The sequence below is a fragment of the Lutra lutra genome, chromosome 13 (genome assembly GCF_902655055.1).
Source record: "Lutra lutra chromosome 13, mLutLut1.2, whole genome shotgun sequence".
NCBI lineage: Eukaryota > Metazoa > Chordata > Mammalia > Carnivora > Mustelidae > Lutra > Lutra lutra.
Genome location: NC_062290.1, coordinates 94,614,017 through 94,631,718, shown reverse-complemented (window position 1 = coordinate 94,631,718; position 17,702 = coordinate 94,614,017). Strand labels below are relative to the sequence as shown.

The 17,702-nt window shown below is 61.7% G+C and overlaps 2 protein-coding genes across 2 annotated transcripts; one reads left to right on the top strand and one right to left on the bottom strand.

Moving 5' to 3' along the window:
- Window positions 1–4,228, top strand: SURF2 (surfeit 2). The gene is made up of 6 exons (XM_047700831.1): window positions 1–105; window positions 190–344; window positions 916–1,019; window positions 2,799–2,987; window positions 3,173–3,339; window positions 3,645–4,228. Exons 1-6 carry the CDS (start codon window positions 28–30, stop codon window positions 3,729–3,731), a joined length of 780 nt encoding a protein of 259 aa, XP_047556787.1. The 5' UTR covers window positions 1–27; the 3' UTR covers window positions 3,732–4,228.
- On the bottom strand, window positions 4,097–17,482 carry SURF4 (surfeit 4). Its single transcript, XM_047700830.1, has 6 exons — window positions 17,296–17,482; window positions 9,236–9,422; window positions 8,538–8,614; window positions 7,894–7,937; window positions 7,242–7,428; window positions 4,097–6,492 (listed from the first exon to the last, which is right to left on the bottom strand). The coding sequence occupies exons 1-6, from the start codon at window positions 17,341–17,343 to the stop codon at window positions 6,226–6,228; spliced, it is 810 nt and encodes a 269-aa protein (XP_047556786.1). The 5' UTR covers window positions 17,344–17,482; the 3' UTR covers window positions 4,097–6,225.
- Window positions 17,483–17,702: the final 220 nt, after the last annotated feature.

Here is a 17,702-nt window from a genome sequence, read left to right as displayed (position 1 = left end):
AGCCCCGCCCCCGGCCCACGCGGCGCCATGGCGGAGCTTTCGGCCGACGTGTGTGCTTTTCTGCGGGAGCACCCGAGTCTGCGGCTGGAGCCCGGCGCCCACAAGGTCCGTGGGGCCGGCGGGGGAGGCGCGGGCCCCGCGGTGTGCCCTGGGCCCCCCTGACCCCCGCGCCCGCCCTCCGGCCCGCAGGTGAAATGCGCGCTCACCGGCCACGAGCTGCCCTGCCGCCTGCCCGAGCTCCAGCTCTACACCCGCGGCAAGAAGTACCGGCGGCTGGTCCGCGCCGCCCCGGCCTTCGACTACGCAGAGCTCGAGCCGCACATCGTGCCCAGCACCAAGAACCCGTACGTGCGCGGGGCCGCGGTAGGCGGGTTCCCGAGTGGGGACGGGCGGTGGGTGGCGAGCCCCGACCCCTCCCCGCCGGGTGCGCCCAGCTTCGGGTGGGATAGGCGCCTCCCGGGTGCTGTTCGGTGTCTGCAAGGCTGAGGTTTGTCACCCGGGCTTGTCCGCTGCCGTTCGGAGCTGCAGGGCTTGCGCTTTGTCACCCGAAGTTCTGGACGGGGTCAGCCTCGCACGTGTAAGGAGAATTCGGTGGAGCTGGACCCGCATGGCCGCCAGTGGCTGAAGGGAAGTGGGCGAGGGCGGCTGCTCCCGTTCATCCCGCGCCTTGCCTGCCGGTCTCCCACGTGCCTTTCCTGGTCCCCGACGGCTGCCCAGACTGGCCAGGCCTGTGTTCCAGGGCAAGGTGGGGTGGTCGCAGCTGCCCTGGGTCAGCGATCTGCACCCCGGCTGCAGAGTGGAATCGCTTGGGGAGCTTTTAAGAATCTTGCTGCCGGGGCCACCTTGCAGACCTCCACTCTCAGGCTCTGGGGATGTCGTGAATGTCCCCACCGACCGAGCTTTCCCTGTCCCCAGGCACCAGCTGTTCTGCAGGCTCACCCTGCGGCACATCAACAAGTCCCCAGAGCACGTGCTGAGGCACACCCGGGGCCGCCGGTACCAGAGAGCTCTGCGAGAATGTGAGTAGCCACGAATGTGAGTAGCCACGGGCGGACTCGGCCTGCCTCACTCCACAGGTGTTTGGGGGATGCGTGCCCCTTGAAGGCAGAAGGGTCTCAGTCACCCTTTGGCACCAGCTGGTGGTGCAGTGGGCTCCGAGGTCACTACGGGCGAGCAAGTGCTGTGAAGGACGTGTGCAGAGGACCACCACGAGGCCCCTGGGGAGGCCGAGTCCCTGAGTTCAGGGACGTGGGGAGTAGAAGCAAAGACTCAGGCAAGGGCAGAGGCAGAACAACGCTTGGCTGTAGGAGCTCCTGGAGGAAGGCCACTGTGCCACCTGCAAGGCGGGGTCAGCAGGGTAGGTGGGGACAAGAACACGGCCTTGGAGGTCAGGACTACGTGACGTGGGGAGGCATTGAAAGGACCGAAGCAGGGCCCAGCACAATCGCTTTGTCTGTCAGGGTCACTGTGGTTCCGAGGGGGGCAGGGTGGGGAGGGGTGGAAGAGGGGCCGCTCAGTGCTGTGCAGTCAGGTGAGGTGACCGTGGCTGGGGTGACCAGGTGTTGGCAGAGAAGATGTGCATAGAGCAGGATCAGTGGGTGAGGGAAGGGGGAAGTCAGCTGTGACCCCCAATTCCTGGCTCAAGACCTGGGGTGGTTTAGGAGAGTGGCATCTGGATGACAGGCTTGGTGGGAAAATGAAACGTTGCTGTCAACGTGTGGCAGGGAGAGTGACTACTGACAACAGGGGCCAGCACTCGGACGATGCACGCCACTGACACAGGTGGCGTTTGCATTCCTGAAGCCATGGAAGAGGGGACAGGGCCGGGCCTGAGCACGTAAGGAGCCCCCAGAAGGAGAGAAGCAGCCAGGTGGGGTGGTGTTGGGGCAGAGGTCTCGAGAGTGGTAGACTTCTCCAATGTTCCTGAAGGGAAGGTGGGGGAGGACCAGATGAGCAGAGTACGGTGGGTTTGGGCATGGACGCCGGCAGGATGAAGAGAGGTCTGAAGGCTTTGTTTCCCCAAGAAGACAGGAGACCATCTTCACCTAAAGCCAGTAGTGAAGGACACTGTGGAGGGTTGGGAAGCAGGGATCCTGCGCCCGGGCAGAGCCTGAGGGCTGCTTGGTGTGGGCGGGAAAGGGAGAGCTGGGTCACTCCAGGAGCAGAACAGTCATCCCGACACTGGAGTGCGTGGCTCCCAGGATCAGTGGCCAGAAGGAGCCAGAGCCTGGCAGCCGGGAAACCTGGCTGGGGATGCAGATGGGAGACAATGGGTGCAGAGGCCAGTGGCCAGGAGGCCAGGTGGGACCACAGAGTGGGTGGCAGAGATGAGACAGAGGATAGGACCTTGGAGGTGGGCAGAAGCAGGCAGTGATATTGGAGACCAGGGCCTGGTCCTCTTTCTCCCTCCTCCCGGAGGGGGCCACACTGGACAGGAGAGCCAGGCCCACACGGGGCATGTTTCCCAAGTCAGGCCTGTCGATGCCACCCTACTCCTCATCGGGGCTCCGTTTCTATCCACTGCTCTGGGCCAACGGCCCAGGTCCCACGAGCCCCACCATGCAGTGTGGAGCCCCAGCTGGCGTACCAGAGGCTTCCGGGAGCTAGGCTAGGGCTTGGGGTTCAATGCTCAAGGCCCAGCACGCCCCCGTATCTTCTCACTCCACAACCTGCACCCGTGCTGGCCTCCTTCCTCTCCTGGTAGAAACTGTGGGGTACGGGGCCCTGGTGGAGCCTGGCTCCGCACTGGGGGACCGCGGCAAACCCAGAACCAGGCAGCGTGCTGGCCTGTCCCCCAGATGAAAAGTGTCAGAAGCAGGGTGTGGAGTACGTGCCTGCCTGCCTCTTGCACAAGAGGAGGAGGAGAGAAGACCAGACAGACGGCGCCAGGCCACGTCGTCCGAAAGAGGCCTTCTGGGAACCTGTGTCTAGCGACGATGGTGCAGCTGCGAGTGACAGTGACGACAGCATGACAGACCTATACCCACGTAAGCGGGGCTGCCCCCCACCCCTCTCCCCGCAGGCGTGGATCCTGGCTGGCTGGTCTGTCTTGAGCTCTCAGCAAGTGGGCTCCAGCCTCTGTCCGTCTTTCCATCCCACCACATGTCCTCAGGTCCTGGGCCCTGCGTGGTGAACCTCACCTGAAACAGGCGCCCCCCCCCATACCTTCCAGCCGAGCTGTTCACCAGAAAGGACCTGGGAGGGACAGAGCCTGGGGACAGCACCGAGGACTTTCTGACTGAAGAGGAGGGCGAGGAGCCAAGGCGCGCCACAGGGACGAGCCCCGGGGACGGAGGAGAGCCGCCAGCGGCCCAGGTGCTGGTCCGCAAGCGGAGGAAGGCAAGCGGCCGCTTACCTGGGGGTAGTTTTCTGTCCTTAAACGTTAACAACCTCATTTTTGCAAATGAAAGTAAACAGCCAAGCCGGCTCTGGCCGCCTCCCGGTTCGAGGCTCTGAGGGCTGCTGAATGCCACGGGGAGCCCGGCCGGGACACTCGCTTCCGGACCCGGCCCTTCGCCGTGAGGCAGTGATGTGCCTCTGTTGTCCCTGGTTCCGGGGCTCGAGAAGCTCCAGGCCTGCCGTGAGGGTGGGGCCTGGGGGTGCCGGGGGCAGGCTTACGAGCTGGGACCCTGTTCGTGTTGCAGAAGCAGTTGAGCTCATCGAGGAGGAAGTTTAGAAGTCGTCATCGTGAGGCTCAGAGCTCCGGCCCTTTTAAACAGTCCGGTTCGTAAATGGCCGCAGACAAAGCGCGTGTGGAGCACTGAGAACTCCTCAGCCACCGGACCCCGCGCTCCTCTTCCAGCCGCCTGCAGTGCGTCCTCTCAGCCACTGAGGTGCCCCAGGGCCTTCTCCCTCCACTCTGCGCCAGCTGCCCCCAAAGGTGGGGCTGGGGTCAGAGCCCTGGGTGTCAGGCGCACACTCCCCACCCCCAGGGAGCACAGGGACCCCAGGGACCCCGAGGGAAGAGCTCGGTCCAGACGTGGCTTCTGAGTGCTCCTCAGCGAAGCCTGGAGGGTCTGTCGAGCTCACTCGGCGTCCAGGGAGAGGCCTGGCCAGGCCCCGCGCCGGCGGGACAACACCAGAGGATCACACTGCGTACAACAAATGCCATTATTTATTTCGATGTTTCCAAAAATCAAAACGTTTTCAAACACAACTAAGATATAAAATACAGCATAAAATGAGATTTATACCTATTTCCCACATAAAGCAAAAAAATTTTCAGAAATTGTTTTGTCAAAGCCAATTGGTAGATGGTATTTTTCTTTCCTCCCTGCAAAGGCGTCGACCCTGTCCCAGGTGGGGGTCTGCTCAGGGCCTGGTGAGCCCGGAGCCTCCAGCACGGAGGGTGACCTCTGACCAAACCCCCAGCCTCCGGGGGTCAACCTGCTTCTACAAACCAGTAAAGGCCTCGCGAGCACAGGGCCAAGAGGGACCCGTACCCTGTCAAAAACGGTGTCATGGAGGAACAGCCTTGGCTGAGTGTCATTTGAGAGTGCTGTCGTGCTGTGCTGACGGGGGATGGGGTGGACCAAGGGACGGCCCCGCCCAGGTGGAGACCTGGAGTCAGAGCCCCCCTTCGTGTGGGGAGCATCCGAGCGCTGGGAAGTAGAAAAGCCCTCCGTCCGTAAGCCATTGCTGCTTCTTCAAAAGGCCAGAGGGGTGTGCAGGTGGGATGTGGTTAGGAACGTGTGGGGATGGGCCTCCACAGGGGCTGGGGCACGGGCACTGGTGGGCCCCTGACGTGTGTCACCGCGGCCCCCGGGGCTGGTGGGTCCAGGCTGCAGAGCCAGGCGAGCCTCTGGGAGCTGAAAGCGGGGCAGGTTCCCCAGCTCACCCTGGCTCTGGTGTGACTGGTAGATGGGGCTCCCGGCTCAGGACCGGCCCCCAGCATCCCCAGGGGTGACCCTCAGGCCTGTACGTGTAATGGCTGAGCCAGGAGAGAAGACAAGCTCCAGGCGGTCCTCGGGCAAGTTTGGTCAGCCGGCCCCAGGAGAGTCGGGGAGGCACCGAGGTGTCCCACTCGCCCCCCGCAGTGTTGCTCCGGCTCAGCGAGGGGAGAAGAGCCACAGGCGCTCGTACCCCCCAAGAAGAGAAACGCAGTATAAGGCAATGTTAGAAAATTTTAAATACAGGATTAAGATCCAATCGGTAAGGCATCACAAATCTTAAAAAGTAACTTGGGCTGCATTCAGCATAGCAAATAGACGATCTGAGTAAGCGACAGCCTAGGGAGGGTGGTAGGCCGCGGCTGCACAGCCCGGGAAGACCCCCTCTAGCCGGGGGAGAACCGCGCAGGCGCCCAGCCACATTGGAGCTGGGCCCACGGCTTCAGCGGAGGCTCTGTGCAGAGGTCGGGGTGAGGTAACTGGTCTGAGAGCCCGCTGTGTTGCTGCCCGGCCCCCACGGCTGCCACCGGGCCCACCCCCCCCACCACGGGAGCCAACCTGCAGGTGTATGGCCAGGCCAGGGTCGGAGCATGGGTCCCTGCAGGCTCCAGGGGCATCGGAGGACTTGGAGCGCCTCTGTCCCCACCTCGAGCCACTAAAGCTCCTGGGGTGGGGGCGGGCAGGTTGCCCTTTCAAACATCAGCCCCAATCTGAGGCGGTTTTCTGACGAGTGACCTCCACTGTGAACAGTGGCCACGGCCGCCCTGCCCGGGCAGCATCATTCTTTGGGTCTGGGTCTCTAGGCCGTCACGGGCCCCGCGAGTGTTACAGTGTGGGGCGGGGACCACTCGGAGCCATGGGAGCGGTTTAAAACTGGGACTTAGTGTGTCTGATGTTGGGCTGGGCCATCCCGAATCCTTTCATTTTAGTTAAAAACGTAAACTGAAAGCATAATAAGAGGGAGACCACTCTGAATGATACACAAATGTATCTGCTCACAGTACAGCTTGACGCCCCCACCCGCAGACCCGAAAGACTAGGACAGGAGGCCGCCGCCAAGCCCAACTCGCTCCGAGAAGCCGAGGCCTTGCCTTGGGAGTGGGGGAGGGGGAATACTGCCTGCCAGCCGGCCGGCTCCGATGCTCGGCTACTAGGTTAGGGGTCCAGAGCAAATTTAGCCATCAATTTTCAGGTGTCTGCAAAGAAACTCTCAAAACATCTGTGCCTTTACCAAGGGAGGGGAGGGAGAGGACACATGAATGCTGGCAGCTTTGTCAATCCACCCCGAACCAGTCCTCGGTGGCCGCGGGTCTCAGCCAGGCAGGGAAGGGGTCTGTTACCACTCTTTCTTCTTCTCGTCCATGGAGACGCCCCCAGGGCCCAGGGCCACCACCAGGAGCAGGCCTCCAATCACCGACATGGTCTGGAAGAAGTCGTACTTCAGGAAGTCGTGCATGGGCTTATAGACAGGAATGGTCCAGAAGGCGTTGAAGTACACGTTGATGGCAAACAGCCAGACGACAAGAGTCAAAGCAGCCAGCTTGGTTTTAAAACCGATGGCCACTAAAATCATCAGAGCTGTGCCCACGATGTTCTGGAGAATCTGCAGAGGTCGGAAAGGTAAGAAATCCCCCCAAAAAGGTGAGGAAGAGACATACCCTGTTTAATAATCAGGCAAGTTGCCAGTGCCCTGGTCACTGTGGTTAGGTGTCAGGGTGACGTCACGGAGGGGCGTGCGCTGTGCTCACGCCCGAGGGAGCCGGGGGCAGCTCGGAGAGCAGCGCTCCAAAGCGCAAGCCCTCGGGGCAAGGGTCAAGGTCAGCCTCCAGCCAACAGGCTGTGACCTACGACACACTCAGGTCGGAGCCTGTGGGCCCGCAAGCTATCAGGGTGGTTCTGCCCCAGAACGCCTTAGAACCAGGCTCCCCCAACCATGGCACCAGGAGCCCCTCCTGGGGACCCCTCCGGGCCAGGGCACCCAGTGGGCCCCCCAGATGTGCACTGTAAGCTCCTGGGAACAAGACAGGACCTTCTGCTCTGAGGCCGACACCCGCGTGCACAGGTGTGAGCAATGGGCAGGCAAGGGAGGCAGGGAGAGTCTGTGAAGAGCCTGGGTGGGCACCAGACCCTCCCGCGGGGTCAGGGAGACTCTGGACTTCATTTGTCCACCCTGAGCCCATGAGAGCCTGCCGGGTTTTCACTCCTTTTAACAGGATCAAAGGTTCGCTTCCTCGGAGCCAACTCGTTCCGACATGGCTCTGACGGCCCCCGACAACCAGGGGAGGGGGTGGCGAGCAGCGCGCCTTCCCGAAGCCCAGGAGACCTGCCCGTTGGAGCGAGCGGGACACTTACGGAGAAGAAGCCGGCGTCGAAGTGCAGCAGGGTCATGAACATGAGCACCAGCAGGACCCTGCCCCCGAGCTGCATGTACTGCTTGGGCGAGCTCTCGCGCATGGTGGGGACGCCCGCGAACATGCTCTTCCCCTCGGAGCGCGACTCCGCCAGCAGCAGCAGCAGGCCTCCTCCCAGGGCCAGATTCCTGGGAACAGACAGGCCAGGCGGGTCAATACGGCTCACCGGGCCCGACACGTGCCCGTCGCACTGGGCCGGGAGACCTTGGCGGGAGCCCGGGCAAGGCCCTCGGGTCCCTCTCTCCAAACCAAGACAGACCAGCTGGATGACCGCTTCCGCCCGCAAAGGCCCCCCACAGCTCAAGACAGCCGCGTCTGTTCTGCCCAACAGGGACAGGAACCTGGCTCTAGCTCTGGCTCTAGGGGCGACCGGCCTGTGAGCAAGAGCTCACTCTGGGCCTCCTTCCCTCCCTCGTGAACACAGGCTCAAGGGAGACGGCTTCATCCGGGCCTGCGTTCGGGGGCGGGGCGGGCTGCCCCTGCCAACACCCCAACAGACTCCAAGCACACTTGGACCCAAAGACGTCCCCTCTGACTGCTGGTTCCGGAGTCGAGAGCCACGAAAAGAAGCTCGCCGTGGGGCGCACACGTACCTCATCAGAAACTTCAAGTCCCACAGGATGCTGTAAGCAATCGTCTGGAGGGACAGAGGAGACAGACAGAAGCTGGAGTCAGCATTTCCAAACCCACTCGGGTTTCCACACGATCGACTGCGGCAGGCAGTTCCTCCAGTGTAAGTGCGAACATAAGACACACCGCCGGTTTAGGGCCCCAGGACGGCTGCGAGTTCAGCACCCGGGCTCAGCACGTCTCGGCCCGCGCCTGCGAGCCAGCGCCTGCTCCCCCGGAGCCCACGGTGGGCTGGGGCGCTGAGGGTCACGCGCTACGGGTCGCACAGCTCACACGGCCGGCCGGGCGCTCTTTATGAGGGAAAATGGTGAGACAATGTCTTGGCTGTAGCCAACCCTGTGGTTTGTCCCCCCGTCAAAGGAAACTCAGTGAGGCGGCCCGAAGGTGGGTACCCAGAGCCTGGCAGCTTCTCCGGGCACCAGCCTCTCCCGCTCCAACGAGCTTGCTTGGAGGAAATTCCAGTGACTTCTCAGAGAAGAGCAGGAGGTCCGGGCAAAGGCAGAGGGCTCAGGGGGGAGGGACGTTGAGTCCCCAAAGACACCTTTGTGCAGAAGCTCTGCTCCCGCCACCGCGAGGAAGAGCGCACCCGGGCCTCGGCCCCGCGTACCTGCAGCGCTATGATTCCAAAGAGCCCGAAGCAGGCGTACTGCACGAAGTTTCTGCTCAGCACCAGGATGCAGCCGGCTGCAAAGGACGAGGGCAAGGCTCAGGGGCTGCGGCCAGCCCCCCGTGAAGCAGCAGCCCCACGAACCACCCCGAGGGAAAAGCAACTTCCAGGAAACCAGCGAGAGGCACGGACCACACCCACGTCAACTGGACCTCGCTTAGCAGACACCGTTCCAGAAAGTGGTCCCTTGCTCCAGAGAACGGGCCCCTTTCCAGAGTGGGAGGGCCCTCGGAAACTCCGCTGTGGAGAGCTCCGGGAGGGGCTGAAAAGGCCCCTTTCCTGCCCCGCAAGGTACCGGGGAGGGGCTGCCACCAGAAGAGAGTGGTCAGGAGCAGAAGACCTGAAGCCCCCGGGAGCTGCTCTCCAGCCTAACGCTCTTCCTTGCCCGTGGTCCTTCCCCTCGCCCTCTCCCTGGGCTCTGACCCCTCCGCTCCTCTTGGGCCCACCCAGATCGCCCAGATCTCCCAAGCGGCCCAGAGCACCCACCCCGAAGCCCGCTGCCAGGCAGGGAGGGGAGGGAGAGCATCATCCGCCCCAGGAGACCCTCAGTGACCCATCTCTCCCCCACCCGCCCCGGAGCACACGCGCTCTGACCACGCATCCCGGGCGAATGCCGCCCGCGCCTCGGGGCCACTCACTCAGCTGTCCCAGCAGGTTGAGGAGCACAAAGGCGGAGGCCAGCGCGTAGCCACAGCCCCACGTGGTGTCGATGTAGTCACGCTGCTCCCCCCACTGGAACCACATGCGGACGCCGTCCTCCAGGAACGTGCTGATCAGGCAGAGACGCGCCACGTGCGGCAGGTACTGCTTCGTGACCCGGAGGAACTGTGGGCCCCAGAAAGCCCGCTAAGGCGGCTGCGGGCCGGACACTGGACACCCCCCACAGGCGCAGGGCCCCTCAGCACCTCTCTCAGCACTGCCCTGTGGGTCTGGGCGTGCCATCGGCCTCTCTGGCTCAGACCCCCGGGCGACGGCCACCGCGCCCTTCTGTGATCCCGTCCTCTCGGCACCCGTGTCCAGGCGGCAATGATGGTCGTCAAAACGTGGGATGGCCACAAGACACACGGCTCGTATTCTCAGGCAAGGGCCTCAGTGAATTAGGATCACCTTGTGACAAGCTGTGCGCGGGGCGTCTCCCTACCTGCGCCCCTGGGCATTTGCACAGAGCCCTTCTCTATCGTGGGCTGCCCTGGCCTCTGCCCACCAAATGCCATTAGCAGCCCCACTCCATCTGCGACAACCAAAACTGCCTCCAGACAGTGTCACATGTCCCTTGGTGGGACAAACGGGCAAACTGAACCCCCCCAGGGGAGAGGGGCTCGCTCAGCACCGCACCTACCCGATGCTGCCTGCTGGTCACACACAGCTGAGCGTGGCCCCCCGCACCCCAGCGACACTCAGATCCCCTCTAGACGGAAGCCGAGCACACTCTTGAGAAGACAGGCCGCTTAAGTGACAGCCAGGGTCCTGGGCCTAGAGGGCCTCTAGGTTGACCCAATGGTAAGCTCCCATGTCTCCAGGTGGCCAGGACCTGCAGAGCCACTGGGAGGCTCTGGCAGCCACACATGCATTTCCTGGCCCGGCCCAGAGTCCGCGCCACGGCAGGTGGACCGCAGGGCGCCGCCAGTGGGAGCGCCCGTGGGGGGCTGGTGCGGCACACGGCTCCATGGCCCTGAGTCTCCCACAAAGACACGCTGACAAATGGATGGACGACTGTGTCAACAGCAGAAAATTCAAGTTCGGAAACTCGCTGGCAAACATCAAGGAGAGAGAAAACAGGTTTAGAACTTCCTCCTGCCCCGCGGGGTGGGCCATTATTAACAAAGGCACAGTTAGGAAACAAATACGCGAGCTGAATCGGGGCACCGGTGTCCCTTGGGTCCCAATAGCCACTTTCTCTTTCCAACCTCGAAAAGAAGTGCAAAGAGAAACCCTACAACCCAGGGTGACCGCGGCCATTTGCGGAAGACCTGGACCCACCCACGGGAGTGACGCGTCGGGCGGCAGAGTCCAAAGGGCATCTGTGGGTCTGACCCCACAGAGGGACGGTCACATGAACGTCACAGTCCCTCTTAGAGCTGATGAAAACTTACTGGCACCAGTGAAAGTATGTCTGGTTTCTAAGAGCATCTCTTAATTGTTGGCGTTTTGAAAAGCTGCTTTCCAGTTCCAGACACAGCTGAAGCTCCCGGCCGCAGGGAATGAGCCTCCGGCTGTCCCAGTGAACCTTCGCGGGCACACTTTGGCTGGGTCAGCAGAGGAGCCTCCCCTCCCCCTCCCCCTGGGCCACAGCAGACAGGCTCACCTGGGAGGGAGGGAGAGCAGGAGGAGCTTCCGAGCCAGCCGGCCTTTCTCCGCACCCCTCCTGAGCTTGACTGAGCCCCAAGGTGGGGCTTCTGCACCCGCCTGCTCAGCCCTTGACCACAGAGGTCACGGTGAGAGACAAGACACGCCTGGACCATCGACCAGGCACATCTGCGAAGACGAGGCTGGGCCCGTGCACTGAGCGGTCGCAGCCAAGCCCCATCAGTTGGGAGGCAGGGACGGGTTCTGCTATCCTCCCACAGAGAGAGGACGGCTGGGTGAGTGGTTGCGAAGACTCTTTCCAACTTGAGTGAGCAGAGGAGAAAAAGGAAGGAGAAGGAACCTTGTTTGGAAAGAGAGGCCTCGAATGCCCCTGTGAACTCGGGAGTCTCCGTAGCGCACATAAGACGTACGGACAATGGGCATCCACACACCCCGGTGTGAGACCCGTGGGAACAGGGGCAGCGGATGCCACCAACCCTGCCCTTTCCGCCTCAGGGGCCCAGATGCTCTCCTAAGGCCCAGCAAGAGTCACCGGTGGACTCACCCGCCGTGCAGTCCTCAGAGACACAGGGATGGAGCCGCAGCGGGACTCCAGGGGAGGCTGGCCCCAAAAGGCAGGCAGACAGACATCAGGGGGTGCTGGGCTGCCTCCGAGCTGGAGCTGAAAGGCGCTCCCGTGCTCCCCAATGAGGACAAAGGAGCCCGCGCCCCTGGGCTTCGCTCGGAGCCCTCGCCATCCTCAGGCAGCCCCACTGAGCACACGCACTGCTCCGCGGCGACGGCCCAAGAGACACAGGCAGTGTTTAAAAGCTCTGAGAGGAGTCTGTACCCCTAATTTGAGTGTCTGGGTCAAGAGGATTAAAAAGCAACAGAGAGACTCCTCCCTTCCCCACAAGACATGCTGAGGAGACGCTCTGAGCTTGGGGGAAAAATGCCAAAATTCAGGTAATCTCTGCTGAGAACTAAGCACCTATCTGATTTTCAAAGTCAGATGTGGTCTAGGCTTGGAGCCGACTATATTTTGTAAGTCACACTGCTCCAGAATCTCTCTCTCTTTTTTAAAAGATTTTATTTATTTGGTAGAGTGTGTGCACACAAGTGGGGGAGCGGAGGCAGACAGAGAAGGGGAAGCAGGCGTAACTGACTGGGCCGCCCAGGCTCCCCTGAACATGGCTTTTTTCTCCCGTGTTCAGTCCACACAGGTGCTTATTAGAGGCTGGCTGGCTTGAAAGAGGTTCTGGAGGGGCGCCTCAGGGGCTCAGCAGGTTAAGCATCAGCCTTCGGCTCAGGTCATGGTCTCAGGGAGCCCCACGTCAGGCTCCTGCTCAGTGGGGAGTCGGCTTCTCCCTCTGCCCCTCCCCCTGCTCATGCTCTCACTCAGGCTTGCTCTCTCTCTCATAAATAAAATCTTTAAAACCTATGCTTAAACACAAGGTCAGACCCAGTTTGGGGAACCTGGGTGGCTCCGTCGGTTAAGCGTCTGCCTTTGGCTCAGGTCATGATCTCATGATCTCAGGGACTGAACCCTGCAATAGGCTCCCTGCTTCTCCCTCTCCCTCTGCCTGCCGCTCCCCCTGCTTTTGCATGCCTTCTATCGAATAAATAAATAAAAATCTTTTTAAAAAACGGTTCCAGGGGCACCTGGGTGGCTCAGTGGGTTAAGCCTCTGCCTTCAGCTCAGGTCATGATCTCAGGGTCCTGGGATCGAGCCCCGCATCAGGCTTTCTGCTCAGCAGGGAGCCTGCTTCCTCCTCTCTCTCTGCCTGCCTCTCTGCCTGCTTGTGATCTCTCTCTGTCAAATAAATAAATAAAATCTTTAAAAAAATCATTTAAAAAAAATAATAATAATGGTTTAAAAAATAAACAAGAGGCCAGACCCAATTTTACAGATTCCCTGAATGTGTGTCGGTCACAACGGTTCAGACTTGGCCGCTGAATCCACATCCCGCATCTGTGGACAGCATCCCCTTGACAGGTCAGGGAGCAGCCCGAGTCAGGCACCTGGCAGTGCCCAAGAGCCCAGAGCGGTCCCCTGTCCGGTGTGCGCACAGCACCAGTGTCCAACACGCCCACAGGCCCTGCAGAGCGCTGCCACTCACGGGAGCAAATCATGGCAAGAGAGCTGGAGGGGGAGACTGAGCAGGGACAGACCACGGGCCAGGATGGCCGGCCTCTGTGGGGCGGGCTTCTCACCGGCATCTCCAAGAACCCCAGTGCCAAGCACGGTATGGTTCAGAGCAGTGAGCATCGGAGGGACTTGGGCAAGACAGAGAGCGAGACTCATTGACGAGGCTTCCAGTTCTGGAGGGGATTTCAGAAACACACCCCACCTGCGACCTAACTCGTGATCACAGCCCACAGCCACCTGCAGCACCGAGAACCCGACTGTCTCTGAGTATTCAGGGCGGAAGGGACTGGAGGGACACAGTGTGCAATTCCTGGTGGAGAACTCAGAGGAAGTGGAAGAGGGCGAGTCACACCTTCTGATCGCCGGGGAGTGGGGCTGCCCTTCTCAAGGACCACATCAAGCCTACACATCCCAGATAACTAGAACTTGAGGTTGGTGACTTCCCTCGCATCAGGCTGAGTCAGGGCCAAAGCAAGAGTACAGGGACGCACACGCGTTCATCTGCCATGACCTCAGAGCTCCCCAGCAAGTCTCCCAGCATGCTGCTGTCTGGGGGTTCCTGCCGCACCTCCAGGAACAAGTGTCAGCAGGCCCTGGTGTGTACCAAAACCCCACGTGACCAAGAGCCCAAGCTTAGGAGAGCAGCGACAGGTCCCACGGACCAGAACAGAGCTGTGCCTCGTTTTCCAGGAGGCGCCTCGCTAACCGCAGTCCCCCATGTCTCCACCCTGCTCCCCAGAAGAGGCAGGGCGGCTCTTCTAACCTCCTAGGATGGGCAAGCAGAGAATGCCCTCTCCCCTTACTCCTGATGGCGTAAGGCAGGAAGCCCTGGGAGGGAGGGGGGGCACAGAGGAGAGGAACGAGATACTCAGAACCCATCACCGTCCCCGGAGCCTTACTCGCACCCAGCGGCCATCCACACGGTTGACCCAAAGCCCTAACACCTGTGCCCTACGTCAGGCCATCCTCGCTGCCCAAGGCTTGACCACAGGCCAAGGGGAGCACCCGGGGGGGTCAGAGCTCCTAGGACTGGCTCACTCATGCCAAAGACAGGTAAAAACCAACAGCCCCCCAGGAGACCAAGGCCCCACTCAGCTTATCTGTCACCTTGGTGATGAGCTGTCAGCTGAACCCGTTAGGTGCTAATACTCCTGCTGGCCGGTACAGAAGAGCTCCGGGGTTACGCGGTGGGTTACGTGGTGCTGAATGGCAGCGAGCCCCGGCCGCAGGACTCAGACGTCACTCCAGATTGCTGGGCTCATTGGTCTCTGGCTCCTTCGAACCTGGTCTCAGATGGCTTCTGGATGCCTAGTGTCTGCAGAGGGCACGCTCAGCATTTTTTTCTAGCGCCTGCTTCCTGGGAGCAGGTCACTGTTCCTGGCTGCCCGGGGCGAGGAGCTTGATGCCAGGGGTGCGGCTCTCCAGGGGCCTGCCAGCCAGAACTAACCGAACAGCTGACCCTGTGCTCTCCCCTCTGTGGGCCTGAAGGAAAGGGTGCGGGCCGGCCAGGAGGCCAGGAGCCCAGCTTCGGTACTGAGAGCTTGAGCCCACTGCAAGCCGTGCAAGACCGCCCTCCCCGCTGCTGAAGGTGTAGGCACTGCGGGCAGCCTCGCACGCTTCCAGACGGTAACAGCGCTGCACACGGACGGCCTGGCCCAGAGTGAGTGTCTTGGGCTTGTGATCCTAAATACTGTGGGAAACACAGGCCTTTTTAGGTTCCCTCTCACTAGCCCAGACTTTCAGGTCAAACTCTGTCACTTGATTTGTGCTTTTGTTTTCTGAAGGCCGGGTGAGAGAAGCTGGGTGCATCACGTTACCTGATCGGTGCCTTCAGTATTTCCCCATTCCTTTCAAATGAAATCATTTTCAGTTCTAAAAGCCTGGACTTAAGCACCTTTATCATTGGCGGCTTTGTTTTACTAGTAGTGGATCGATGCGAGAAACAAAAACACCACGGCAGCTTGGCCAGATTTTGTCCACGGGAAACTGTCACTTGGGATCTGTGCTCTGATCTGCCCACATCCTCCTGGGTCGAGCCTGCCTGTGGCAGCAGAGGCTCCTGATTTTGGTTTTGAAGTTTTGAAGACTTTGGTTTTGCCCTCCCAAGTCACCCACAAGGGGGCACGGAGATGTCTTCGGACATCTGCTGCCACCAATCGGGTGGGCCCCGGCATGGAGAAGCCGACCGTGGGAGCCCGCGCAGCCTGCCGCACACAGCCCTGGGCCGCTCCGGGAGCCAGGTGTGGTGGCGCGTGCCCTTTGGTGAGGCCAGTCCTTGTCCCTCCTTTTGTGCCAGAAGAACACCAGGCCTCAAAAGCTTGTCTTGTGTAGCACAGGGCAGACCCCAGCAGGCCCTGCCTTCCTTCCCAGCAGTAACCTGGCGCAGGGAGACCCTGGGTCCCCTTCAAGGGCCTTTCCGGTTCCAAGATTCTGCTTCTTCCATTTCAAATAAAACACGTGGAGAAAAAGAAAAAAAGATTACATAAAGAGATTTTTAACTTTTTTTTTCTGTAGGAAAGTTTATCATTTGATCGCTGGCAGCAGCTGGGTTAGAGACATTTTAGCTGGATTTGGTTATGAAATGCACTTGCAAAATCAGGGTTCTCCAGACTGAAGAGTGAGTGTACAGAGCTCCCACGGCCCCCCTCGGCTGAAAGGAGCCATCTTCTTCGCGAGTTGCTACTTGGGGAGATGAAATCGGGCCACGAAAACCGTGTCAGTGAAAACCGACAGGGAAGGAAGGCCTGCTCGGTTCCCGAGAGCTCTCCGTGTGAGCTGTTTCTGCGAAGGACACAGTTTTTACACTGTGTCTGTAAACACAGAACCCTGACCTCAGGGAAAACTATTTCTTCAAACTGATACACTTTTTTTCTCCCCCAAACTGGTCTTCAGATACCAGCGCACAGGAAAGTGGTGGAAGGAGAACCGATGAGCAGCCCCCACTAGAAGGTTCAGCCCTCGAGGGGAACAGCGGAAAACCCTGCTCACCCGCACCTGATCCGAAACACCTTTATCTTTTTTAAAATCACACAAACCCATGCGAGCCTTCCAATAAGCTTACGCCTCGGCGTTCGATGACTCAACACGACCTCCATAAAAATTAAAAACTTAACCTCACTACTGTTACCTCTGGCAAAAACCGCAAACGCATTAAGGGAACCAAGGAACGAAATGGCAACGGGGCGAAACCCGGTCGGCCTGGCCGAGATGAGGCTGTTGACCCACAGACCTAACGGGATACTTTTACAAGTAAAAGGGACACTACACAGTCGAAAGCTTAACCGAAAGAGGGTGGCAGTGCTGTCCCTCCCCCTTTCTAGGGTCTGACTCGGTCCACCCGGTGTGCGTCCACTGCCTGCTCCAGCCTCCCTGCCGCTCAGGGGGCCGCCTGTACACTCTGGGAGGGGAAAAACCAACCCAGGAAGACGGGCTTCCCCTCCTCCCAGGTCTGTGTGCAGATAGGGACCCATTCAATCCAGTCCCAGGGCAGAGTCCAAACAGGGAGGGAAAACGCGGGGAGGGTCAGAGGGACCCCACGAGCCCAACACATCTGGGGAAGAGCAAAGAGAAAAGTGCCGAGGTCTCTAGCGGGGCACACACCAGGGCGCACCCCGCTCCGGGAGGGCCCCCCAGGCCTCCAGGCGGACCAAACCCCGCTCAGGACCGGAGCTCCCCACCCCGCCCCCTAGGAGTGCCAGTGAACGGGGAAGCGCGCAGGGACCACCGCGACGGTTCAGAAGGGAGAGGACGCTCCGGGTCGCCAGACTTGGCCCAAACCAGCGTCGCTCCCAGGACCCCAGGACCCCGGGCTCCCTTCTCATGAGGGGGCGAGGCAGCCCCTCCATGCCCCTCTTCTGGGAGCGCCCGGTCCGCGTTCGGGGGGCACAGCTCGCCGACCCGGGTGCCGACGCACGGCCCGAGAACACACCCAGAGTCCTGGCGGGGAGGCGGCGGCCAGGGCAGGCCGGGCCGGGAGGCCGGGCCGGGGGAGTCCCGAGCCGGGAAGCGCGACGAGCCCGGGAGGGAATGCCCCGGTTGGGGGAGGGGGCGCGATCCGCCGGCGGGGTCGGGGGCGGGGGGGGGGCGCAGCGGGGACGCGGCCCAGATCTCGGGGCAGCCCTCCGGGGTCGGGGCCGGCTCTGCGGGCGGCCGAGGGCTCGGGACCCGAGGGGAGGGCGGGCGGCGGGGGTCGGGAGGCCCCGCGGGAGGGGGGCTCGGGGCGGGGGCCGGGGGCGGGAGGCCCGGCCGGGCTGCAGGCCGCACCTGGTCGGCGAAGTCCTCGGCCGTGCCCATCAGGTCGTTCTGGCCCATGGCGGCGGCGGGAGGCTCGGCTCGCTCAGCTCGCTCGCTCGCTCGGCGCTCGGCCCGTCGGCGCCCGCGCCCGCTGCGGCCTCCACAGGAAGTGCCCGGCGACCGGCCTCGTTCCCCGTCCGCGGCTCCAGCGGCTGCCACGTAGGCCAAGCCTTAAAGGGGCCGCGCCACCCGGCCCGCCCCGGCCGCGCCTTAAAGGGGCCGCGCGCAGCCCGCCGCCGCCCCGCCCGTCGCGCTCGAGGCTCCGCCCGCCGCGCGTCGACCCCGCCCTCCGCCCTCCGGCCCCGCCCTCCGCCCTCCGGCCCCGCCGGCCCCGCCCCGCCCGCCGCGCTCGCAGGCCCCGCCCACCCTCCTCAGGC